Here is a 26,396-nt window from a genome sequence, read left to right as displayed (position 1 = left end):
AGTCCAGGGATCGAGTCCCACTCGGGCTCCCTGCATGGAGCCTGCTTCTCCCTCCGCCTGTGTCTCTGCCTCTCTCTCTCTCTGTCTCTCATGAATAAAAAAATAAATAAAAAATCTTTAAATAAAAAATAAAAATAAAAAACTGCGCAACACTAAAGAACGGACTTCTAGGAAGTGAATGCCTCCAAAGTCACGAGGCAGCAATACAGTTGGGTAGGCACTTGTTTTGGTGGTTAAATCACTCATGAAATGATTTGTTTTCTAAGTTACAAAACAATAAGACATGAGAGTCAAAGTCCACACTTGCAAACCTGAACTTCACACTGAACCACCCCCCCCAACTCATTTAAAACCTTCTTTAAACAGTTTGATTTCTTGTTTATTTTTCTGAAAACAGGGGTCAAATGCCTAAAATTTTTATTAAGAGGCTCTTAAAAGTACTTCTGGTTGGTTTCTAAAGGATCACTTTTAGAGATAAAGCTTAAGAACATTCATTTCTCAGAATCCTAAATTATGGCCACAGGCTCTTTTTGTTTGCCCTAAAGTGTCTGATGAGGGCTTTTGAGTTTAGGGAATAGCACAGGAAAGTCAGAGTGTTGTCTCCAGGATGAGCACAGAACACTTAAGAGTGAGGCCTAGTTAAGATTTTGTTGCTTTCTGAGATAGAATGTGCATCTTGAAATAAACTTGAAAACGTGGTATTTTGAGAAGGCAGTAGTATGTAAGATAGGATGGATAGGGAAGGAAAGTCTGTTTCTAGAAAATGGCCATCATAGAGATGCCTGGGTGGCTTAGTGGTTTAGTATCTGTCTTTGACTCAGGTCATGATCCTGGGGTTCTGGAGTCCAGTCCTTCATCGGGGTCCATGCAGGAAGCCTGCTTCTACCTCTGCCTCTCTATCTCTTTTTTTTTTTTTTTTAAATTTTTTATTTATTTATGATAGTCACACAGAGAGAGAGAAAGATAGAGAGGCAGAGACACAGGCAGAGAGGGAAGCAGGCTCCATGCACCGGGAGCCCGACGTGGGATTCGATCCCAGGTCTCCAGGATCGCGCCCTGGGCCAAAGGCAGGCGCCAAACCGCTGCGCCACCCAGGGATCCCCTGCCTCTCTATCTCTAATGAATAAAGAAAATCTTAAAAAATAAAATAATAAAAAAAGGAAAATGATCATCACAGATACAGCAGGAATACAAGAATTGCCTATCATAAAGCTTTCTCCATGTTTCCTCTTTGCCATTAGCAATTCCTTTCAAGCTATCTAGAAGGTAGTTTTTCAACTCAAATAACCTGTATCTTTAAAACGATTCATGAAATAAATCCAGGAAAGCTAGATTGTTGGAGTAATAAGCTCACAAACTAGTTCAGAAAGAGGCTGTTTTGCAAACAGCTAGTTTTGTTCTATATCAGAAATATTGCCAAAAGGGAAAGGATTCCAGGGAGAAAGGAGATTCTGCAGCCTCCGGACACTCCCATACACATCCTGAAGACTTTCCCATCTCAAAGCTTTTCCCCCTATAAGAATGGTGTTCCCTTTATTGTGCAGCTCTGAAACAATTATATACATGCCAGAGTCTTTAAATCATAATACATCTGTCAAGAAAAAGAAGGCTTTGTCTCAGTTCTCTCTTATCCCTATATATCAATGAAGACAAGATGCTGAGGGCCATTCTCTATAAACGGAAATCATTAAAAGTTAAAAGTCAGGTAATGTTGGAAATGCTCTATCAGAGTTTCCTCTACTCAGCAGTGAAAACCATGAGGACACTATAATGAGCCAGTGCTGCTTGTAAAGACATCAATATGCTTCCTAATCACTAAAGCCTAGAAATAGCATAGCGATAATCTCATCTTACATCTACACAGCGAATTACAATTCAAAGTGTTTTCACAGATGTTTTTATTTGATCTTCACCAGCACACTGTGAGAATTCTTACTCCCATCATACAGGTGAGAAAATGGACTTATTTAAAGCCATGGGGCCAGTTAAGTTGCAGAATTAGAACTCAAATCAGTTTCCTGGCTCTCTCAAATCTTGAGCCCAAGCTGTTTCTAAAAAACCTTTGTGAATTCTCTTATTTCTGGGAGGAACAGTGGAATATCCATCAAAGTGTCTTCTTTAACCTCAAAGTCTAGCATTTCCTTCTACATCAGTCGATATTTATTGAGTTCCCCCTGCTTACTACCAATGCCATGCTATAGGTACCACATTAGAGGAAGGACACAAAGCAAACAAGTTATGATCTACTCTACCATGAAATGGCCTTTGGGGAGAGAGGACCAGAGTCATTCGTCCAGTCAAGCACTTAATGAATAATTAATTATTTTATGGATGGCAATGTATTAAGTGGTGAGATTTCAGACAAGGTCCTTACTCTCAGGGATCATAGGCTAGAATAACATGAAAAGGACAGTTGACAACAAGACCACATACAATCAACTACAAACTGAACCCACATAAACACCTATACAAGACTCAACTGTGCATGGATGCTGGGCTCAATGAACAGCCTTAGAAGTTTGGTTTCTTTAAAAAAAAAAAAAAGAAGTTTGGTTTCTTGGTAACTGAAGGTGACAGTGGCCTTTTCCCTCCTCTCTTTCTATAATTCAGAACTATTCAGCAAATGGTAATTCAGTCAGTGATCCTTTAAAGACAGCAATACTAAGGATCTCAAGGGGTTCAGGAGGAAATTATAGTTTTGGAAGGTGTATTTCTATATTTGAAAACTACATGAAGAAGGAAAGTTCAGGGAGTGGTGACACTTTCCTAGGAATGGGTATTTTATGTCCATTTAGAACTCAACAGTGTATGAGCCTTTATTTTTTTATTTTTATTTTTTAAAATATTTTGTTCATTTATTCATGAGAGACACAGAGAGGGAGAGAGGCAGAGACACAGGCAGAGGGAGAAGCAGGCTCCATGCAGGGAGCCTGACATGGGACTTGATCTGGGGTCTCCAGGATAAGGCCCCGGGGCTGAAGGCGGTGCTAAACCACTGAGCCACCTGGGCTGCCCTGTATGAGCCTTTAGATTCCTTCTGAGAACTGTACAAGTCATAGAAAGGAAGGTGAGTCCTGGAATGTGCATGAGAGCTGGCTTGTCTTAGAAAACTGGTAGCTCAAAAAAAAATAAAAAAAAAAAAATAAAAAAAAAAGAAAACTGGTAGCTCTTTAGAGAGTACCCTGTGAGGACAGAGCTTTTGCAGAGAATATCTATCCATCTTCACTGCTGTGGAGGTTTCCTCTCAGATCATTTGTTAAAAAGCCCTGGCCTGCAATTCCTGGCCACAAAGTGACATTCACTGCTTTCTTTCTTTTTTTTTAAATTTTATTTTATTTATTTACGATAGGCACACAGTGAGAGAGAGAGAGAGAGGCAGAGACACAGGCAGAGGGAGAAGCAGGCTCCATGCACCGGGAGCCTGACGTGGAATTCGATCCTGGGTCTCCAGGATCGCGCCCTGGGCCAAAGGCAGGCGCCAAACCGCTGCGCCACCCAGGGATCCCACATTCACTGCTTTCTAAGTTGCTATTTAACAACTACCTGATCTTAAAGACCTTCTGTTAGCTATAAAATAGTTCATAACAATATAGCTCTAATTCCACAGAGATTGGACAACTGAAAGATATGCATCTTAGGGTTTGGTGTGGCTTTCTGTGAGGCCTGACAGGGCCTATAAACCGTTAACAGTAACATCTGTACACAAACCAATTAGAAAGCTGGTCAAAGGCATTACTTTTTTAAAAAAAGATTTACTTATTTTAGAGAAAGAGGGAAAGCATGCATGTAGGACGGTGGAGTCAGAAGAGAGGGAATCTCAAGCAGGTCTTGTGCTGAGCTCAGAGCGCAAAGTAGGGCTCGATCTCATGATACTGAGATCACGACCTGAGCTGAAATCAAGAATCGGTCATTTAACCAACTGAGCCATCCAGGAGCCCTGGCATTAATTTTTTAAAACTAAAACTCCTAAAGCCAACCCCTGCAGCAGGACTCCAACATCTAGACCCCCATAAACAAATTTAAATGGCTTGACTCTATTTCTGATCAGGGCTGTCTAGATTAGTTTATTTCCGGAATCATGGAAGAGAAAACTACATACACCCTGGCCCCCAGCTGTGATGCCTGCATTGATAGACCTCTTCATGTCAGAGATTCAAAGCCCAGAGCCAGATGAACCCAATTCACAGCCAAAGGATGAAGTCCAGTTTTAATTTAGAATGCCTCTTTCATTCACTAATGAGGCTGCAGCCCACTACTGCAGGTGGAAGATGTTAGTTGTCATGGTTCTTGGCTCTCTAATTAAGAGGATCTATTTCAAGTCATACACCATTGTGGCTGATCTGAGTCTCACCTCACTCATCTCCCTCAACTATTAATACATGTGAACCTGCAGACATTAACATTTACCTCAGATTTAGTCGCCACCAGTGGGACCTGTTGCTCCATAGCTCTGCGTTAATTATCCACCCAGCGCAAGCAGTTTTTCAATATGGAACTGGAAGGGAGAAGGGGGAGGGGAACAAGAGAACAAAGGGAGGAGGGGAGAGGTGGAGATAGGGAGACAGGGAAGCAAAAGACTGCCTTTGATTTCAGAGACCTATTTTTTGCATTACAACATGCAGACAGGAAAGGCATTGGGCTCTGGCCATATTTTTAATTTTTAATTTTTTAAGATTTTATTTATTTATTCATAGACACAGAGAGAGAGGGGCAGAGACACAGACAGAGGGAGAAGCAGGCTCCATGCAGGGAGCCCAATGTGGGACTCGATCCAGAGTCTCCAGGATCACACCCCAGGCTGCAGGCGGTGCCAAACCGCTGCGCCACCGGGGCTGCCCTGCCCGTATTTTTAAAAAATATGTTAGGTTACTAATGTATAGCTTGCAACTGTCCATCCGGCTAAGTAACACTGACATTTTAAAACTTGAGCCAAAGGCAGCTGGGGAGACATGGAATATCACTTAACCAAATCAAAAGCTTTGGTGTGTGTATTAGGACAAAAGAAAGATGCATAAAAAATATTTAAGAAAAAAGGCATCTCATTTTTTCTTCTTGGACTGATAAAATATTCTACTTAATACAAAGACTGAACAGGAACACTATGCAGATAGCATATCCAAACACAATATACCCACAGCATTCCACTCGGGTTCTCTTCTAAAAGAGGTCAGTTGCATGAACTGCTAGGGTCCCTCCTGTCAGAACCCATCATTCTCTAAGAATCAGAAGCTCTCTAGCCATATATGCTCATATATAGAGTTCAGTTAAAATATCAGACTAAGAATGGTTTCACACGCACACACACACACACCCGCCGCATCTGTATGTCTCCTCCCTTTTTTGGGTGGTGGTGGGGTGTCAGCCAGCAAACAATAGCACTGAGCAGTTTTGATTTTTAATTTCACAGTTCATGGGCCTCATCCATCCATCTGAGGTCCACTACCAGATAAAAATCCTGCAATTATATTTAACGGTATTGTCTAAGAGTGACTGTAAAAGACAATACATGCTTACAGCAGGCCTGCTCTCCCTCAGACTACCCCTGTTGCCTTTGGCCAGCTCAGGAAGCGTGTTGGTACCAGCCAAAATGGGAGTGAAGGTGATCACTGACAAGGCCACTATCACATCTCAGCCTCCTGGTAGCCATCTTGATCTACAAAGGAAACTATGAGCATACAAAACAAGCCTTTTTAAGTAGGTTTTTAAAAGATTTTTATTTGACAGAGAGAGAGAGAGGAGAGCATGAGCAGGGGGGAAGGGCAACGGGAGAGGGAAAAGCAGACTCCCCGCTGAACCAGGAGCCTAATATAGGACCCAATCCCAGGACCTTAGGACCACAACCAGAGCTGAAGGCAGCCACTCAACTGACAGAGCCACCCAGACACCCGAAAAGCAGCGTTTTATAAACTGAAACCAGCTTCTGTTCTAGAAAAGCTCAGAGGTGCAGGATAAAATTAAAAAATATTCTTAAAGCTTAAAAGTTGTTACTAATACACTCAAATTTAATGGTTTGTTTCAAAGAAACAAAATCTAATGAAATTTAAATGTCAGTATATATGCTTCCTCTGGGCACTTGTATGGGCATCAGTTTTTATTTTCAAACACGGCTTACCTTTCAAAAGCTGGCAAGATAAGATGGCTATACTGAAAGATATTGGAGATAAAAGCAGAAAGTTCATGGGGTCCCAGAACCTTAATTCCTTACCCTCCTTCATCCCAGCTACCGACTCAAAAACAGCTAATGCCACAAAGTACATAAAAAAATATAAGGACTGCTGGCTTTTTCATGCAAAGCCTCAGTAGCAGTGTTAACAAGGAGACCAATGAAGTGCCAGGCCATTACAAATGCCCCATTGAGAAACTTAGCTAGTTGCGTCACTTCCACAGGCATACAATCCTTTCAAACTAGCTGACTGTGCCCCCAAACTTCATTGCCCTCTATGTAGAGCTGGCTCATGGCATCCTCCCAGTGAAGGACACCTGGAGAACAGGGTTCTAAGTGTAGCAAAAGGAGGGTGGGAAGGCAGAGCGCCAACAGTTAAACCAGGTGTGTCTCGCTCTGCTAACTTCTCTACAAGCTGAGACTGGGTGCCACAGGGCCTTATCTATCATTAGTCTGGCTATTCTGGCAATCCTGGCTTCTCCACAATGGCAAACAAATTAGCTGCATTTTAAAAATGAGCTTCATTCATTCACCTCATGATAGATGCTGGAGCCCACCTGTTTTTTGGAAGAGTCACTATTCTGGCTTCAATAGTCACTTTCTGATGTTCCTAGGGAATGTTCTTCCTTGGAAAGAAGAACCAATAGTTGTAATTGTGTATTCCAGAAGAGTCTCAGAGGTATATGGAAAACTGGGTACTGTTCAGTGGCCAAATTTTAGTGGACTATCAAGAACAAGGAGGTAGCCAGCCCAAATTTTTTTTGCATATGCAAATCAGGAAATCTGGATCAGTTTACATCTTATAGATACTGGGCCTAAAATTCTATAAGGGCTGGGAAAACTAAAAACACTAACATCTTTATTTGAAATGCAACTAAATATAGAGAGCATGTTTCTACTTAGGACCCAGCTGCTTTTCCCTAAGGAGGATTTCTGCTTCATTTACCCTCCTCTGACAGGGTCTTCTTAAAAAAAAAAAGGGGGGGGGGGAAATAATGCTATTATTTGCATCAAAACAGCACAGGGCCTATTCTCTCCTTCTCTTCTACCTTTTCCCCCTACCCCATTTTACTCATAAACCTCAAAGCTTCCCACCTACATGATTGAAGTAATCTCCTGGCATGCTGTCAAACAGTGCTATCGTGGTTTGATGCCACAGCTAAGTGCTGACTTGGGCTTCTGAAGCCTTCCAGTTATACCCCCGTGACCTATTTAGGAGGTGAACAGACTTCTCAGAGACAGAGCATCATAATTTTTTCCCTTTGGCTCACTTTTCTTTCAGATGATCCCTAACCAAAGAATGATCACCCTAAAGGCCTGAATGTGTGCACACAAGTGGTAAAATTTAAGGAAAACTTACATGCAGCAAGCATACAAATCTTGGACATAATCACTTTCCTGTAACTTATATAAACTGCAGATCCTTTTCTTACCATTCAGCTTACTTCAACACCAACAAACTGAAGCCTGCAGCCAAAGATGTCTGATGAATTAGGTGTTATAAGAGCTAAGTTAAGCTAGAATGACTGAGTGTTGTCTAAGCCAGGCAAAACTATGAGGACTACAAAGGAAGGATAAAGAAAACAAAAATGATAGAGCAAAACAATGTTTATCCAAAGACCAAAATCGGTCACAGAATTCTCTCTCTGTTTAAGATGCTCTTTCAAAACATGGCAAGGAAGATCAAGGAAAGTTGAATACAGCCAATCTATGTACAGAAAGAACTAGGAAAAGTCATAGGTTTAGACACATTTAATGAGATTAAGAGTATAAATTTCATAATGCACTTTGACCAAAAATTGATGAATGTCAACCAAAAAAGTTCACTGTAGAGTTTCACTGTTTCCAGAGCTTCACTAAAACCAAGAATCAGGAGAACTCTGATGGTTCAGTGAACGTGGGAATTAAAAAGCTCCCAGCTCATCACAGGAGCCCAGGGCTGGTGTAAAGAACAGGAGTAGCTCCTCATCACCCAGTTTTGTAATGAGGAGATTTGCCTATAATCACTTAAGAGTTCTATGCATTTCATTAGCTTCTCTGCTCTGTTCTCTGCACAAACGCAGACAGGAGAAAAATAATATTCAACAGTCCTCTGAGGGTCACAGCTGGATAAAAGTGTTTGTGCTGCTACAAACAGGGCTCCACCCTGAAGCTCAAGCTTGTTAGTAATTCTGAGAGGTTCCCTCACTCTGGCCTGGCCTGGTGGTAAAGTGGTGTCTTTGGGCTATGGTTAAATTCAAACCCTGCAGAGAGTCCTCTCTTGCTCACTCAAGCTTATTTCAAAAAGAGCCTCATGCAGACCCCATATCAGGAAAGACTGATGCTAGCTAGCTAGGTTCAGGCATGGAGTCCCTGCCCTGCTATTACACTGTCTTTTGTCCTTTCAAGATTGGGAAACACTTCCTGGGAGATATATCTTGCAGTTTGTCAGAAAACAGGGGAAGGGCAAAGACTAAACACTAACACTATTAACACATAAGAAACAAATGTAATTAGGGGGAAAGGAATGGTCACCGTGTGTTTGTGTTAACAAAGATACCATCCACTTGGTAGAACCAGGTATCAGTTCTGTTCCCCAAGCATTGCTTATCTTTGCATGTCTCTCATTTGTAATACTGCTACGTATTGCATAGCAGTGAGCAGAGGAAATGGGTCAGCCTCTGGCTTTCAAGAAGTTTAGTGAGCATTTAAGTACATGGTTGCAAAAGGGAAAGTAGCTTTTTGAATGAGTCAAGCTTTACATTAATTGAAATTTTATCAATGTGTAACGTGTACTTGGAATTTGCTTACTGTGAATTCAACAGCTCTACATGGTAGACAAGTTCTTTTTTGCTGATGCATCAAAGCAATGATTTCTCCTTTTTATCAGTGTCTACTGTACCTCTCAGTGTCTTCTACCCCCCATACAAATGTGCTAAAACTTCATCTTTATTCTTATTTGCTGAGACCTAGATTCACATGTTTAGGCTTAAAGGATGAAAACTTTGACATCTATAAACGGCAGGCAGAAAAAGGAGTCACCTTCTTATTCTTAACTGCTCTCAAGTCATGGGAAAAGCAGTCAGCTAGTGACCTGTGCATGTGTCCTGGGCATGGTGACAAATCCGCAATACCAAAGTGCCTTTCTGAAATTTGGTCTAGGACTTGCACTGAATACAATGTCCTCTTCTTTCAGGAAACTGGCAGGGGGACAGATGTACTCCTGTCCAGTCTCCTGGGAGGCTAGCATTATGTGGAGGTGCTCTTATAAGTGTCACTCACTGAATGGCAATGCAGCTGGCCATGTTTGTACTCCCTGGGGACTCTTAAGTCAAAGGAAGAGCACAGTAGAGGTGGGAAAACACCCCCCCACCCCGACTTAAAACTCTGGCACCTTAAAATAGGAATGCATTTAAAGGAGCCTTGCTGCATTATCATAATAATACAACCATCACAACCCCAATCAAAATCTACTAGGGCAGATTGCTTAACTACACACCCAAGGAATTGTATATCTGCTTGGGTGAGACAAGGAGGTTCAGAGATAGATTTCAACACCCTTCCTTCATGACCAAAAGCAAAAAACATTTGGCTTCATCTATTTTCTATTGTCCTATCACTTATAGGAGAAAAAACGTACCCATTTCTGTTAAGAAGCAGGACATCTGCACTCCTAGGTGGCAAAAATCCTCTTGGGGGGCATCAAAACAGATGGTTTCTTTTTATAAACTATATAAAACCTTCAGGCAAATATTCTCTGCGCTCTGTCTCCCTATTTATTGCTACCTGGGTTTACATAAAGACACATATAACAGGTGAGTTCATTACAATGTACAATTTTTGTTCTTGTTAATGGAGTTCAAGAGCTAGCTCAATTGATCTGGAGTTATTTCCACTCCAAGCTATAACCTATCAAACTGAGAAAATGAAAATCTTCCTTAAACTAGGAGCCTCACAAATATGAGATTTCTATACACAGAAATTTTTTTTAAAAAGATTTTTATTTATTTATTCATGAGAGACACAGAGAGAGAGAGTCAGACACAGCAGCGGGAGACGCAAGCTCCATGCAGGGAGCCCGACGTGGGACTCGATCCTAGGACTCTAGGATCACACTCTGGGCTGAAGGCAGGTGCTAAACCGCTGAGCCATTTTCTATTGTGGTGGATTTGTTATAGTTTTTCTAGGGCTAACTTCCAGCCTTAGACTCTTTACTAAGAAGGGTCACTCAGAAAAGCTGAAACACAAAAAATCACATTGTAGGGTTCTCTCCACTGAGATATACCATCCTGACTGGAGTTCACAGAAGAAAACCCTTAGTCACTGTCATTACATTGATAACATAGGCATAGACATTAAAGTATGCTTTAAATCAACTACTTTTCTTCTAGGTAAGACTCAAAAATTAAAAAATAAAAAGGGTAAATGAAAAGACAACCCACACTGGAGTGCCTGGGTGGCTCAGCCTGTTAAGCTTTTGCCTTCGGCTCACATCATGATCCCAGGATCCTGGGATCAAACTCCGTATCAGGCTCCCTGCTCAGGAGGGAGTCTGATTCTCCCTCTCCCCCTGTGTGTGCTCTTGCTCTCTCTCTCAAATAAATAAATAAAACCTTAAAAAAAAAAAAAAAAAAAAAAAAAGACAACCCACAGAATAGAAGAAAATACTTGCAAATCATACATCTGACAAAATACTTGGTATCCAGAATATAAATAATTCTTACAACTCAGTAATAAAAAACCAAATAACCCAATTAAAATTGGACAAAGGATCAAAATAGACATTTCTCCAAGAAAATATCCAAATGGCTAATAAGCACATGGAAAGATGTTTGGTATCATTAGCTATTAGGGAAATGCAAATTAAAACCATAGCACTTCCTGTTCATAGGATAGCTTTTATCAAGAAGACATACAATAACAAGTGTTAGAAAGGATGTAGAGAAATTGGAGTCTGGCAGTTCTTCAAAGGTTAAATATGTGTTATTCTATGACCCAGCAATCCCATTCCTGGATACACAACCAAGATAAATGAAAACAGATGCCCACACAAAACCTGCACACAAAAATGTGCATAGCATCATTACTCACAATAGCAAAAAGTAGAAAAAACTCCAAATGCCCATTAACTGATAAATGGATAAGCAAAAAAGTGGTATATCCATACATGGGATAATATTTAGCCATAAAAATGGATGAAGTACTGATAAATCCTACAAGGGTGAACCTTGGAAACTCACTGAGTCCTTTTTTGAGTATCACTTGTCCTTTATTCAGAGCCTAATAAAAAGCAATGTCTCATCAATGCACAGCAAGGACAATTTGGATCCCTTTTCAGTTCAAATTACACAATTTGTCTTATTTTATGATTTGGCTTAAAAAAATTATCTTGGAGACATACTTAAGAATTTAAAACAGATCAACAAAAAAATAAATAAATTAAAAAATAAATAAATACAGATCAACATGAATCCCCTCTCCATATATAAGTGAAGACTACCTAAATATGTCCTTATACAATTACACACATAAAAAATACACTAATCATTTATGAAGGCCAAAACGGCCCTAGTATTTTAGTGGAGCCCATCTGTAAAGTATTTTGAGAGCAGGGAAATACTTAAGGAGTAGCAGGAAACTAATGAGATTACAACAGCATCCTACTTTTCATTGAGTATGGTAATTAATTTGGGGAAAGGCCCAAAGTGAAAAATTTCCCACAACAGTACCACTAAGTACTTGCCTTAGGTCATACAAACACTCTTACCTTTGAGGAACATTGTCTCCTCTTCCCCTTTAAAAAATTTCTGATGCTTCCTTTCTTAACCAAAGCCATCTAGGTCACACATTTTTGTGTAAACAATTCATATTAAATATTATTACTATTATTATTTTCAAATAGTCATTATCCTTTTATCATTGCACCAAAGCACTTGCATCACAAGAATTAGTCCCTGAGCCCCACATTAAGTTTACAAAGCATGCATGTGTAATTGAGCTCAAGCTCAATGTTACTGGACCCTTCCTGTTTGAGTGGAACATTTAAAAACAATAATACACACCTGGATTCCAATGTGATGCAGCAAATGTAAAAATAAATAAAATATACATAAAACCAAAATAGGTTTGTTTATTGTTGAATCATTTTACTATTGAGGAGGCAGGGTGATGGGAGGAAGTCCAGATGCTGACACCTCCAGATCTTCAGTGCTAGGTTTCCAAGCACTTAAAATGTTAGAAACAAGTTCACAAGATAACATTGCAATAAATGTATTTTAATTCATTGCTAGCCTGATACTACTCCAATGAGGAGCTAAACACAACAAAATCAGGAAAATCACCTTCTTACAAGTTCAAACAGCAAAGATTTTCAGCAAGGCAGTTTTCTACTCTGTGTGTGAAACCTTTCTTGTTATGACTCACTGAAAATTAGATATGCAAAACTCCAAGCTGAGCTTAGTTTTGCCTGTGCACAGAGACCTTTTTACTCTCATTCTTCGAAAACCTCATTTTGGATCTTGCTGCCAACACCAAAGAGAGGAAAGCCGGCCAAAAATTCCAAATATAACATGCGGAGGCAAATGCTACAGAAATCTGTCTGACGGGAAGCAACCATGCTGAGGTCTGCTGAGGTAGATTCACTTCTCAAGCAGACCGTGTTGGTCCCTCAGTCCGTTTGGAGCAAAATGCCATGAGACAGAAAGCAATCAGAGGGAAATATCTAGTTTCTATTCGACTTCACTGCCCATGGCCTATTGGCGTTCACTTTATTGGTGAGAACAATTCAATCCATTTCACAAACAGAAAGATGGGTCAGTGGCAACTAGAGCTCCACCAGTTATTCTAATTTTTTCAAACCAATTTTTAGGGACTAACCCACGGAGACCAGGATTTTCAGAAAGTTCAACTCATGGCATGACAATTATGATAGGTGTCAGGTTCACCAGAAAACACTTAAACACATCTCTCCGGCTCTCCTGGGGCAAGTTTAGTAAACCCTACCACCGCTCTGAATAATTGATAAACCAGTTAAACTCAGATAAAATGATTACACTATCACTTAAACAAAAACAAAAAACAAATCACCTCTTTAAGTTTAATTCTTCAGTGAGGTCATGGTGCTGAGCACAGGACAATTCATTCCCTCACCTAAAGGATCATTACAGAAAAACCAGAAACAGGGCTCCCAATCTAATTGGGAAGAGCACTGGCCCCTGAGAAAAGACAAGACAATTAAAACAGTTTATCTGACCAATCATTTCCTATAGTAGTTTATCTTTGAAAAATTCCCTGTGGTTATGGCTATGTCACTAAGCCCAGGAGGTAAAGTTTGCCTAGGATCACTTCTGGAACATTTTGTTAGATCTCATTCACTGTGAGGCAAGCTGGCAAGACAGACTAAAGACTGAAAGAGGACTTGTCTCAGAGAACTTTGAGTGAAGACTTGCAGAACTAGTTATGATCTACAGGGTTTGCAAAACCTCCATCTTCATGCTTGTATATTCTGTACATTAAAGAAAATTATCATTATTATGCTATCTAAATACAGCTAACTTTTGGAAAACATGAGTTTAGACAGCAGGTCTTCTATGTGGATTTTTTTATAGTATGGTACTGTATCTTCTATGATTTCCTTAGTATTTTCTTTCTTTTTTTTTAAATTAAAGATTTTATTTATTTATTCATGAGAGACACACAGAGAGAGGCAGAGACATAGGCAGAGGGAGAAGCAGGCTCCTTGCAGGGAGCTTGATGTGGCACTCGATCCCAAGACCCTGGGATCATGACCTGAGCCAAACACAGACGCTCAACCGCTGAGCCACCCAGGTGTCCCTTTCTTAACATTTTCTTTTTTTCTAGCTTACTTTGTTGTAAGAATACAGTGTATAATACACATAGCACGCAAAATAGGTGTTGACTGTTTATGTCGCTGGTTAAGGCTTCTGATCAACAATAGGCTATTAGTAGTTAAGTTTTGGAGAATCAAGAGTTATTAGATTTTTGGCTGCATGAGGGTTGGTGTCCTTAAGCCCTCAGCACTGTTCAAGGGTCAACTGTAATCCAGTCTTAGTTAAAAAGGGAAGCAAGAGAAAATATAGCCACACCTAACTCATTCCCACATGGTACAAGCAAGCAGAAATGGCGTGAATTAAAGCCAGGACACTCAGAAATCAAAATTTTCTAAGACAGTTAACTACTTGACCTAACTACTCTGGTGGAGGTAGTTAACGAAATACTTCACTTGTGCTGGAAAGAAGGTGGAATGGGAGGCAGGAAGGTGAAATAAAGCTCATTGGAAAGAAGGCTTCCTGCCTTTGTACCAATATTTAGAATGCTTTGTAATTTATGTAATAACTCAGGTAAATCAATGGTACCTTCAGTACTGGCTCTTCAAAGAGGGAATTGGAGATGTAAAACAAGCCCTGCCTCACTTACTAGGATTCTCAAATCTCTGATTACCAGTTCCCATTCAGGGTCTTCAAAAAATGAAAGAGAAAAGTATTCAATGAAATTCACAGTCTGGGCAAGCCTGAGTCTCACCAAACAGCTACAAGTACCTCCCTCTTCTCTTAGCTGAAGTAGAAACTGTTAATTGTTACAACTTGACAAGACTCACACTCATCTAATTAGAAGATCCAGAGGTTAGGTTTTAGAGTTTATAAAGCCCAAATCCAGGCAAAACAGCACACTTTTTCCATTCCTGAAATTTCTGATAAACAATCTCCTTACTAAACACAGGAGACTGAAGATAATGAAAAGCTTATAAAATTCTCAACACAGGGGTCACCATTCTTGGTTAACTCACACTAGCTTCATCCTAGGAATGAAACATCCACATTTTAAATCAAGGTGGCTACAATTCAGTCCCAGTATATGTATCAAACAAGCACAATAAAAAGTGTAAGCAACAGGAAAAAACTGATAAGCAACATAACATATCCAGATACAAATCTATTCCTTGCTCAAGAACAGCACAGGAAACTTGACCAGAGATATTTTCTCCAGGTGGATTACACCTTACAGGAAGCAAAGGCTAAAAACCACAGACCCTTCCTGCTGGTGTTAGTCACTCCATAATAAAAAATTTAAAACCAGCAACAAAGCTTCCTCCAGGATAACCATTTTCGTCCCTGCAACATTACGAGCCCAGATGGGGTGCCTTCCTGGGCAAAAGTATCTGGGGAGTGGTAATGGGAGCTTCCTACCTAACTTCTGACCACAGACTTAATTTGCCCAGTATCAGTCAATCTGTCTAATAAGTGCTCCAAAACCTGTAATTAGTACAAATATACAGTAGGCACCAGTCCACAAACTGAGAGACGGAATGTGAATGAACAGTGTAGAGGGCTTAAGGAAAACCTCACTTTTTCTTTTTTAAACAGAGGACTTAAAAAAAAAAAAAAAAAGCAACATCAAAAACTGGTGGGAACAAACAGAAGACCCTCTCTTTCCCGCTTTCACAAACGCCTGCTTCAGTCAACTGTTGCTGAACAACAGAACAAGGCCCATCAGAACACGACACAATCTGGACTCCCTGCTCAGATGCAGGATTTTTGTGGAGGGCAGAGATGGTTTCTCCAGGCAGAAGCTGGAGTTTAAACTCTTCCTGGCCGGACTGTTCTGGGCTGAGCTGCCAGGAGGATCACGCAGCGGGCGATCAACTCAGGTCCCTCCCTCTCTCTCCGGTCTCTCCCCTCCTCTCGCGTTCACTAAGGGAGGGAGGGAGGGGGGCGGGGGGGGGGAGGGAAGCGCGCAGCTTTCCAGCTCTTTGCTCCTTAAAAATGCCCTCGCCGAGCTAACCGCACACAATCCTGCCCCGGCAGCAAAGAATTTTGCCGCGAAGGGCTCGCTGATCCGGAGCGGGGAAGTGAAATCGGCGCCCAAGGGCAATTTTAATTGTCTAACCCGGCCCGATTTCCTAGGAGGCGGCAGCGCGGGGAGGGGAGGGAGAGAGGGAGGCAGCTCCGAGAGGCAACAGGGGGCAAGCGGAGCCAGAAAAAGGGGACCAAAGCGGATGAGATCCTAGCCCTGGTCCCTGAGGAGCTTCTGCAGAAAAGACTCCAAGCTTCTACCCCCACCGTTCCCCGGGAAACGTTTGCAAATCATATATGCAGCCAAAATGGCGCTGAGAATAAAAATATAATTTAAAGGCAGGTCGCCATATTGTAAACAGAGAAGCAGAGGAGAGGCGGACTCGAGAGACACCCTCCATGATTTCTTCCACAGCCGCAAGCGCCCGGGTGTCTGGACTCCCGGGTCTGGACCAGGCCAACTCCCGCAGCCGAGGGCTCCGCGCACCCGCCGGCAGGAGAGCCCAGCCCGGCAAGAGCCCGAGGGTGGCGGGCGCGCGGGCAAGCGAGAGGCACAGGGCCCAGAGCTCCTCCCCTTCCTCCCCCGCCACCGCCGGCCGTGCCCCGCCGGCTCTGTCCCGGCTACCCAGAGACTTCCAATCCCAGATGGGGCTCTCCACACTCGTCCCAACCCCCACCTCGGGGTCCGGACCCACTGCTGCTCCTCCCCCCCCCGCCAAACGGCCAGATCCCGGCAGACACCTGGGGGCGGGGAGGCGCTCGCCCCAGCCGCTGCAGAAAGTCAGCTAGCGGCTGCAAGCGCCCGTTATTTTCGGCAGCCAAGGGTAGGCCGGGTGAAGGAATGTGCCGAGAGGGGTCCGCCAAGGAGCTCCAAAGGGGTCCCCAGACCTTACCAGCACTGGAGGTGGAAGGCGGCCGGGCAATGGTCACAGCACAGGAGATCCCCACCTTCTTTGCAGCTATCGCAGCTGTCGTGGTTGGTGGCCCTGCCGCTTCTCCGGGGCTCTTTTTCAGGCTTCCGACTCCGCTTTTCTGCCTCGTCCGTCTTGGGGGGAGCCAGCAGAGCTTGGATTTGCTGCACACACATACAAACGGCGTGTGTGCATACTCGGAGCTCCCGGGCGGTCCGTCGCCCCCCCGGCAAGGCTTCTCCGTCACCCACCCCTCTCCCCCCTTTTGTCCTTCTTCCTCCCATCCAAGCTGCTCCCAGAACCTCTCAGCCCCCGGAACCGGGGGGAGCCCACCCTAACAGCGTTCCTGCAGCACAGCGAGAACAGCTTCTTCCAAATGGGGAGGATCAGGGTAGGGGGATGGGGAGAGGGTGCGCGGTTCCCTTCTCGCCACTTCCTTGTATGGACAGTGGGGGACTCCAAAGCCAGGCTCTGGAGAGGCCTGAAACCTGGTACCCGGACGTGCTGGGGAAAGCACAAAGGGGCCGACAAGAAGGGGGTGGGGAGGCCCGCCGGTGCATCGACATGGAGTGGGTTGGTGCCTCGGGAGAGCGAATCCAGGGCGGCGGGTAGGTGAAACTGCTGCAAACGTCCTCGGAGGCTGAGCTCAGCCCCTCGAATTGCAAAGAAGGGAGGGAGAGTCTGGATGGGAAAGAACCCCCCCTCCCCCGGCCCTTTTGCGCTGTGAGCTCAGGACCGGCTTTGTGGGGCGGAGGGCGGAGGTTCCCTCCCGGCGCTGGGGGAAGGGGATGAGGAGGGCCGCTCTTACCTCCATCAGCCCCCCCGACGTGTCCAAGTCGTACACGATCGTCTTGGTCTCCATTTTCTCCCACATTCATCCACCTCCCGGGCTGGGCGCTCTCTGCTCCGGCCCCCCCAACCCCAGGGGGAGGGGGGAAGCGGGGGGAGGGGGCGCTCCTGACCCCGGCCCCCCTTCTTTTTCCTCAACACGGGTCCCGACTTCCTCGCCCTGGCTCCCCCCCACCCCCCGGCCCCCTGTCCCCGGGACGGCAGCGTCCTCCCCACGGGCCGTGAGGGGGGAGCGGCCCCTCAGCCCCGGCCCGGCGGCTGGCTGCACGGTGGGTCCCGGCTCCGGGGGTCAGGCCTCGGCGGGGCCTAGTCCCACAGGCTAAAGCCGGCGCTGGCGACCGCTGGTCCGGCCGGGAAGGCTGGCGGGCGCTGCCATCCCGGGGTTGGGGGGATCGGAGGGGGGGTGAGAGGTTAGGTGAGGTTGTGGTACGTGAGGTGACTGCGGGGAGGGTGATGGGGGGTGGTCCCCGGGCTCCGCCTCTCGCCGCCGCCGCCGTCTGCGTCCCGGCTGCCGCGCACTTGGCGCAAACTTACCGCGAGCGCCCGCAAAGCCACCCGCGCAGGCGCCCCGGGATCGCCGCTCGCCGCGCGCAACCGCAGTGACAGCCGGCGGCCGGGCTCCCGCGCAGCCGCAGTGAGAGGGTACCCCCCAGCGCGCAGCCGCGCTGGCATTCGTCTGGAGCGCTGAAGCCCCGCCTTTCTGCCTTGCGCCAGCGTACTGAGATAAGAGGGCGGGACGTGAGGTCTCGCGCAGGCGCCTGGGACAGTTCCTAAGGGTCACAGCGCAGCCGCAGGAACATGGGGGCTTTTCTTCCATTGGTGTTTTGTGTATAGACCAGGAATACTCTGCTCCTGCGCAGGCGCGTTGAGAATGCCTCCCCCTCCCGCCCTACGCCACAGCCGCTTTCCGCGCAAGCGCATTGTCACCTGCAGGCCCTAACAAAAATGCTTCTACTTTCGCCATTTTGGTAATGGGATATGGGCTACCATGTCCTTGGGGTCCTCAGGCAACAACGGGAAGGAGTAAGGTGTGGTGTTGGCTGGAGCTGGTAGGCTGTCGGTGACAGCAACACTCCTAGAGATATTGTACTGGATCGTTTGGTTCCCAGCGTCAGGTGTGGCTGAACTAGACGCCATATTGGTAAAGAGAAAAGAAAAGCCGTCGCGACGGAAAACTATTCTTTTGGTGTCGGGTTGGATGGTTGCTGTTCACACTACCCTCCCGCTCCCGAGTTAATTTTAGCCTCAGCATCCCTGCCTTGCGCAATGATGACACCATGGAGAGTTTCGCTTGCCCGTTACTACCCTCTCTTGGTCACCGTCCTTGAGAACTGCTCCAGTGGAAGCCAACAGCGAAGAGTTAGTAACACTGACAACGCCCAGCTACCTGTCTATGGCGGACTTCAACTCCCAGTTTGCAATGCGCAGGAGGTCCAAAGGGCGAACGGGAGCGTATTGCACCCTGGGATCAAAAATCGCGAGGGATCTGGTGGATTGTGGGAGCCGTAGTTCCCTGTGCATGCTATGCGTTGTAGGGTAGGAGGACGCGAGGAAGAGAGATTTGCCTGGTAGGAAGGGATGGTTTTGAGAAGGGATGCTGTGCTGTATGCTGGGATTTGTAGTCTGAAGGCCTCACCCCGAATTCCTCCCTTATGGCACCCGCCCCTGCCCTTGTTATCTCTTTCAGAGATGGCCAGTTATCTCTTGCCTGACTGGAGATAAAGAGGTGGAGAAGGGAATGAATGGCATCACTGTGCCTGCCACTAGGCGTTTAGTTGGCATTGTTGCCAGGTAGTTGTGTCTTGCTCACCTGTGATCGTTAGGGTTAAGGTGTAGCATTTGCAGAAGGATAAAACTAGAAAGGGATTAAAGGCCATTTGTGTTAATCTCATTTCCAGATGCATAGAGAGGAGCGATGATTTGCCTGGTTCACATAGTGAATTTATGGCAGACGTGTGAATGAAACAGCTTTAATCCCGGGCCAGGACACTCTCCATTATGCCAGGTTAACTGTGAGGAGTTGTTGCTGCTCACAACAGCAGCAGATATTCTTTTGGGATAGCGAAGATGATGAGTTAGGGTGGGGATGTCAGTGTGTGGTCTCAATATTTCTGTTTTTCTGACTTTTCTGGTGTTCCTCTTGGTGCCTAGGAAGAATGATAAGGTCATGGGCCTTATCTGTCATGTAGATGTCATCTAGATTGGCTGCTTTCTGCCCTCTACCAGCCTCTGCAAACAAGAAATCCTAGTGGCTATGGACCAGAGAGGCAACCATCAGAGAGAGTAGGGGTGAGCTAGTTGTATGAAAGTGGCCGGACCTCACATCTTCTGAGGTTTTGTTTCATGCCACAGGCCCTCAGAAGTTGGAAGCCATAGGCCCTCTCTCACTAGCTTCTTACTGCTCAGGGCCCAACTGTGCTGCTGTGTCAGCCTGAAAGTATTATGGGGCAGATAGTCTGTTGGCCTGTGCCCAGTGAGTAAGACTTTGCTTTGATCATCATTATTTGTAGTGGATAACAGGAACAGGTGGTGGGTTAACGAGGGAAATAATACTTCGCTCTATTGACAAGTGCCAGGAGAACTAATCACTCTACACGCATTCCTCTTAGAACTTGGGAAGGGGGAGGTCAGCTCAGCGTTTGGAAATGTGCCACCTTGGAGAGCTCCAGCCCTGGTTGCTCAAGGGGGATTGAGGAGAGCTAGCAGGTGGGATACAGATATCTTCTGAAGTGACCTCTTGTGGTTAATATAGGCACTGCACTCTACATGGACTGGAGCTTCTCCAGCCTTCAAGATGGGTAGAGTGGGAGGTGGGCAGCCATGAGTGATCAAGGCCCCTCTGTTGGAAGACTGTGGAAGTAGAATGTGCTGGTTGCTGCCATTATTTCCTTCAGGGATTTTGTCTTCTGCCTCCTGAGTATCCATAACTCCATTGCCTGTCTCTTGCTCTTACCCTGGAGAGCAGCCACGCAGAACACACCTCTAAGCATGGATGTGTGTGCTGGGGGCCAAGGCTGGGCTAGCACTTTCATCTCAAAACGTGCTGGGAACCATAGAGAAGAGGCATTGGGGCTATAAGTGACCAAACAGGTCAAACTTGAACAGATCCTCTCCAGCCAACTTCTTTCTGGAGCCCATAGATAGGCTTTTGCTAAAATAGGAGCCAAGTCCCTGACCTAAACTGCACTGCCCCTCCTCCTGATAGTCTGGATATTCCCTGAGGCCAAGATGGACTAGGGCCTCATGTTTAGAGGTTCAGTCTCCAATTCTTATTCCAATTTCCTAAGTCTTGCTAGCTGGGAAAGAAGGGGAAGGAAGAAAGGAGAAAAGAGGTGTCAGGCTTCCTGGGCCTTGTCAACAATACAGTGGCATTGGGAGTGTGCTGGCGTATAGTACTGGACCTAGCAAAAAGAAAGAAAGGAAACATTGCGGATAGGTAAGCAGTTGGATTCCTGGGCTCCCAAACCCCTGTGGATCAGCCACTGGGGCATCTTATTTCACCTGCCATCTGTTGTACTGACCTTGTGGGGACAGTAGTCTTTGAAGCACCTGCATGTAACTTATTTTTGATAAAATGTCCGAGTGATCAATTGGTGGGCCCAGCATGCCTTCTGGTCTTGAAGTCCGCATCCCATTGATTTCCCACCTCCTTTCCCTCCAAGAAAGCACCATCTACCTGGCCATTGCTTTTTTTTTTTTTTTCCAAAAACACCGTTTTAATAAGGAAACAACAGAAATAGAAGATTGTTCTCTGGCTGGAGCCCAGACCCCATATAATACATTACATGTACAAACTGGCCTGTAGCCAACTCCTGGGTCTCTTCTGTGGGTCTCTAACCCCCTGTTCCATGCCAAATTTCTGGGCCCTTGGACCTCTGCTCCTCTCCAGAATGTGCCTGCCCATTCCCCTTATCCCAAAACAGTGGCCATGAGGGAAGACTGGTAGGTGGCTGGGGTTGGAGGAGGGACTAGTGGGAAAGATGTTTGTAAAGCCAGATTGACATTAGGGTAAGATCTCCCTCTCCTTGGCATGTAGGGCTGCCAGGGCGGCAGTGGGGTGTCCTGCTTTGGTGTGGAGCATGAGTGCCTAGGGAAGCCCAACCTGAGCGTGGGGTAGGGTCCCTAAACACCTTTGGGTCCCTTAGAATTTTTGCCTCCAGGAAGCAGAACTGTCCATTCCTGGGGCCTTAGAGAAGGATTAGAGACCTCCCCGAGGGGCTGATGTCAGCATGCCAGGATTACCCAGAGGTCATTGTTGACAGCAGCTTTGACCACTGGTGATAGCCCTGTGAGGGTCACCCTGGTGCAGTCTCCACCACCATCAAGTTCGCCTTGCTGCAGGGTGCCACATGCTAGCCTGGATGGTGGTTAACCTGAAGAGAGGTGTGCTTCCTCTGCTTGTGAATTCCAGGCTAGAGGTCCAGGGCATGAAGGAGGGTCAGGAGAATGCTGGTACTTGATGTATGTACTCCAGCTGTGCTCTGCCCAGAGGCAGATGCCCCCTGATTTGAACCCAAGGAAGGGCCCTATGTGGGCAGCGGTACCAAGAATATAGGCCCTGGTGGGCATTGCAGGTGGGGAAGGGCACGACTTCTTGAGGGATTGGTGGCGTCTCTTCCCAGATGGTATGTACAGGAGGTGTAGGGACAGCAGGAAGCTGGAAACTTTGCTGCTGGGCTGTGATGTTGGGTTGAGCTGGCTTCTCCAAGCTGCCCCCATCTAGATGGAGACTTCATATTCTTTCGTCTCCTGCAAAGTAAAGAGACTGCTGGGAGTTGGAAACTTGTATAAGGTTTGCCGGCCCATAATCCACCTGCCCAAGGCAAAGGGAAAGAGTGAGGGGGCTTGGAGGGACCCTCAGAGGTACCTGCCCAAGGGAGAATAGAATTAGATCCTCAGAAAGGGTGCAAAGAATGGCATGGGCACTTACTCCAATCTCATAAGTTGGATTGTCAAATGCTGACTCCACAGTAATGCGGTCATAGGGACGGGGTCGTGTCCGGGGCAGCCGCAGGGGGCTTTTCCCCCGGAGCCTGTGGGACAGAGAAGCCTGTGAGTCAGAAGTGCTGGGCAGGAGTGAGTTGGGTATATAGAGCAGGAAGGGAAACCAGACTCACCTAGAGAAGTAGAGGTACACACCTCCTACCAAGAGCGCCATCACCACCAGTGGCAAGAAAATGGCGGCTGCAACGTGGGCAACATCCAGGGTGCTGGAGGCAGCAGGTGCCTTGGCAACTGAAAACACAGTGGATGGGATTGGGGCAGAAGTCCCTATGATCCGGAGCCCATATCTGCCCTAACCTCTGCCCAGGAGAATCCAGGTAACCAGCTCCCTCTAGCTTCTAACTTTTGCTCTGCTGGTCCCAGACCTCTCTCTTTCTCTGCCCTCCCTTCTTGGGGAACCCATGGCCTGGGAGCTGTGAGAGCCAGGGCCAGGGAGACTATTTCCCTGGCCCTCAAGGGGGGGGCTCACCATCCAGGCTGCGGCCGCTGTAGAACCCATCCAGAGAGGCTGGAACAAGAGGGGAGGGCCAAGGGCAGAGGTGAGACCAATGGGCCAACCCATTGGGCAGGGAGTAGACTGATCATGGGATGGATTTGTCCAAGGAGAGTCTACCCCAGCATTCGTCTTGGTGTCACCAGATCAGAAAGATCTGGCAAAGACTGGGGAGACTAAGGGTAACACGAAGGGCATGTGGGCAGGGGGTTCTGGTTCTCAATATTTGGCGTCTTTGCTAGAGCAGCCCTGTAGGACTGGCAGGAGTTTTTTTTTTTTTTTTAAGATTTATTTATTAAAAAAAATAAGATTTATTTATTTATTTGAGAGAGAGAGAGAGAGAGAGAGAGAGAGAGAGAGCATGCACACATGAATGGGAAGGGGCAGAGGGAGAGGGAAAGAGAATTGTAAGCAGACTCCAAGCTGAGCTCAGAGTCCAACGTGGGGCCTGATCCCACAACCATGAGATCATGACCCGAGCCAAAACCAAGAGTCAGACACTCAACCAACTGCGCCACCCAGGCGCCCGGGGACAGACAGGAGTTCTGAGGGTGGCAAAACACTCACCAGCCCTACAGATGGGTGGGGGGTCACTCCAATGTGAAGGGTGCCCGGGCACACATTTGATGCTGGCCTGGCCCTTCAGCACGTAGCCAGGGGCGCATGAGAAGTGGACAGTCGCCCCAGCTGGGTGTAGCCGCTTCTCAGGACTGTGAGCACCATTCTCAGGGGCGCTGAGGCCGTGGCATGGCTTGAGCTGTTCTACTGCAAAGCAGGCAGAGCCCAGTGAGGATGCCAGGCCTCTAGTCTCCAGAGGTGGCATCTTTTGTCTCCTACCAGAATCTTCCCCTCATAACCATTTGACACTTACGGAGACATTTGGGGGCCCGGTCGCTCCACTTGGGGCTGCTTGCTTGACGGTCATGGCAGGTGAGGATGGCACTACCAGTCAGTACAAAACCCTGGTCGCAGATATACTGCACGGTGGCCCCCACAGGAAATTTGGGGCTAGATATGAGGCGTCGGCTGTGCTCCACGTCCCCAGGGTCATGGCAAGAAGTCACTATGGGTAGGGGGGTAATGGGAGAAAGTAGCCCAGATAGAACTCAACAGAAGCCAGTCTACCCTGGCTTTGTTCCAAGCCAGCCAATATCTTCATGATATGTGGCTGTGGTGCCTATTTATCTGTCCCTGCCATCTTGCTGGTGCATCCCTCATCTGTCCCCTTCTTATCCATCATTTTTTTTTATTTTAAAAAAATATTTATTTATTCATGAGAGACACACAGAGAGAGGCAGAGACATAGGCAGAGGGAGAAGCAGGCTCCATGCAGGGAGCCCGACGTGGGACTCGATCCCGGGCCTTCAGGATCACACCCTGGGCTGAAGGCGGCGCTAAACTGCTGAGCCACCCGGGCTGCCCTCTTCCTATCCATTAGAGTCAACAAACACTGGCCATCCATCAGGAAGGAAATATTTGAAATGCTTGGTGGATAACCCTTTGAAAAGGTACTATCCCCATTTCATAGATGAGAAAACTGAGGCTATGAAAAGGGGAGGAAGTTCAAGGGTACTAGGTGGCAACAGCTGAAGTCTGGTTCAGAATCCAGGAGAGAGCCTCGTATCTTGCATTGAAGAGGGGAATATGGAGAACAGGTACACTCACCTTTCTGGCAGGAGGGCAGGTCCTCGCTCCAGGTTAGGTCCCACTGGCACATGAGGACACTGGACCCTACCACCTGGTAGCCAGGGTAGCACTGGTAAGTGACGACAGTGCCATGTACCAGCTCAGGCTGAGATGGGCTCTTCCAGCCATTGGGGATCTCAGGCAGCTCCGGACATGTGTCATTGCGGGGCACCTCTGGGGGGCATAGGGGCAGCAAGATGCAGGCCCTCAGCCATCACTAAAGTGACTGTGCTAGCCTCCCTCACCACAAGGGCACCCCAGCTCCTGCCAGTTTGGCCTGGGCCTAGCCTGGCCTGGGCAGGCCCAGCAATGCATTCCTTCATGCTCAAGGGCCCCTCCTTGCCTGTCCCTGACATCATTCTGTCTCTTAGATTCAGGGGTTATCATTTTGGCTTTATGCCTTTCTTTCTTCCTTCTTTCTTTCTTCTTTCTTTTTTCTTTCTTTCTTTCTTTCTTTCTTTCTTTCTTTCTTTCTTTCTTTCTTTCTTTCTTTCTCCCTTTCCTTTCCTCTCCTCTCCTCTCCTCTCCCCTCCCCTCCCCTCCCCTCCCCTCCCCTCCCCTCCCCTCCCCTCCCCTCCCCTCCTCTCCTCTCCTCTCCTCTCCTCTCCTCTCCTCTCCTCTCCTCTCCTTTCCTTTCCTTTCCTTCCTTCCTTTTTAAAGATTTTATTAATGAGAGAGAGAGGCAGAGGGAGAAGCAGTCTCCCCACAAGTAGGGAGCCTGATGAGGGGCTTGATCCTAGGACCCCCAGATCAAAACCTGAGCTGAAAGCAGATGCTCAACCAACTGAGCCACCCAGGTGCCCCTGGGCTTTACTTTCAAAAGCACGTTGGCCAGTTCCTCATGCCTGAGAGAGGAGCCGGGAAGGGTGGGGGAAATTGCCACTTAAAGATTGTTAGAAGGTAGAAACAAACACCTTTCTGAGTTTCCTCTTTGTTATGAAGGTCTTCCTGATGCCTACCCAAATCTCTCTTGCTGCAACAGAAGGCTCCCTTTCACTGGGCCTTCCATCAGGGAAGATGGAGAATTAGACTGGCTTCCTTCAGGTGATGCCTGGAGCTTTTCCAGCTTTCCCTTGTCAGATTAAGAGCACTCAGGCTCATTGCTCTGTCCTCTCTGACTTGCCATGGTTTGGGATCTGTGTTCTGGCATTCCCTCCCCCAGGTGGTGGGGCAGGCAGGGCAGGGGCAAGCTCACCAAAGAAGTGGATGACAAAGCCCTGCTGGTAGCCCAGCACCAAGGCCCCGGGGTCTGACTGGAACTGTATGGTGACATCAGCCATGGAGGTAAAGAGCTTGAAGTGGCCACGGGGTCCTGAGTACTGGCCCAAGACCCGGGCTGTCAGGTCGTCCCCATCATAGAAGGTAAGCACATCACCAGGGCCTATGCGCAGCCTGTGGAGGAGGACTGTCAGGGAGGGTGGGCCTGGGGACTCCAGGGTGATCTGGGCAAGAAATGACCCCAGAGCTCAGGAGCTGGCTCAGCCTTGCCCAGTGGGCAC

General features: G+C 46.6%; 2 protein-coding genes and 1 long non-coding RNA gene across 10 annotated transcripts in view; 1 reads left to right on the top strand and 2 right to left on the bottom strand.

The window, feature by feature from the left end:
- Positions 1 to 18,347, bottom strand: part of PHF12 (PHD finger protein 12) — a 42,749-nt gene extending 24,402 nt beyond the window's left edge. The window contains exons 1-2 of one of the 3 annotated variants that reach the window (XR_005983083.1): positions 17,674 to 18,347; positions 16,848 to 17,029 (exon numbers count right to left, since the gene is read on the bottom strand). Coding sequence is in view for 1 of the 3 variants with exons in the window: in XM_041724948.1 (XP_041580882.1) it covers positions 16,848 to 17,029; positions 17,674 to 17,739 (248 nt within the window). In the remaining 2 variants the exon portion in view is untranslated. Of the gene's footprint in view, positions 1 to 4,407; positions 10,640 to 16,847; positions 17,030 to 17,673 lie in introns of those variants that run through there. The other 2 variants (XM_041724948.1, XM_041724949.1) reach the window with 2 other exon arrangements.
- LOC121473047 overlaps positions 17,036 to 26,396 on the top strand; it is a 49,593-nt gene continuing 40,232 nt past the window's right edge. For both annotated transcript variants that reach the window (XR_005983086.1, XR_005983084.1), the window contains exon 1: positions 17,036 to 17,473. This is a non-coding gene — a long non-coding RNA (uncharacterized LOC121473047). The remainder of the gene's footprint in view (positions 17,474 to 26,396) is intronic.
- The window catches only part of SEZ6 (seizure related 6 homolog), a 45,845-nt gene continuing 40,850 nt past the window's right edge, over positions 21,402 to 26,396 (bottom strand). The window contains exons 10-17 of one of the 5 annotated variants that reach the window (XM_041724952.1): positions 26,093 to 26,289; positions 24,877 to 25,071; positions 24,083 to 24,274; positions 23,779 to 23,973; positions 23,188 to 23,226; positions 22,832 to 22,949; positions 22,645 to 22,747; positions 21,402 to 22,479 (exon numbers count right to left, since the gene is read on the bottom strand). In XM_041724952.1, coding sequence (XP_041580886.1) covers positions 22,447 to 22,479; positions 22,645 to 22,747; positions 22,832 to 22,949; positions 23,188 to 23,226; positions 23,779 to 23,973; positions 24,083 to 24,274; positions 24,877 to 25,071; positions 26,093 to 26,289 — 1,072 coding nt within the window. In that variant the 3' untranslated portion in view covers positions 21,402 to 22,446. Of the gene's footprint in view, positions 22,480 to 22,644; positions 22,748 to 22,831; positions 22,950 to 23,187; positions 23,227 to 23,778; positions 23,977 to 24,082; positions 24,275 to 24,876; positions 25,072 to 26,092; positions 26,290 to 26,396 lie in introns of all 5 variants that reach the window. The other 4 variants (XM_041724950.1, XM_041724951.1, XM_041724953.1 and 1 more) reach the window with 4 other exon arrangements.

The sequence above is a fragment of the Vulpes lagopus genome, chromosome 12, assembly GCF_018345385.1.
Source record: "Vulpes lagopus strain Blue_001 chromosome 12, ASM1834538v1, whole genome shotgun sequence".
NCBI classification, from domain to species: Eukaryota; Metazoa; Chordata; class Mammalia; order Carnivora; family Canidae; genus Vulpes; species Vulpes lagopus.
This window is presented reverse-complemented; position numbering and strand designations above follow the sequence as displayed.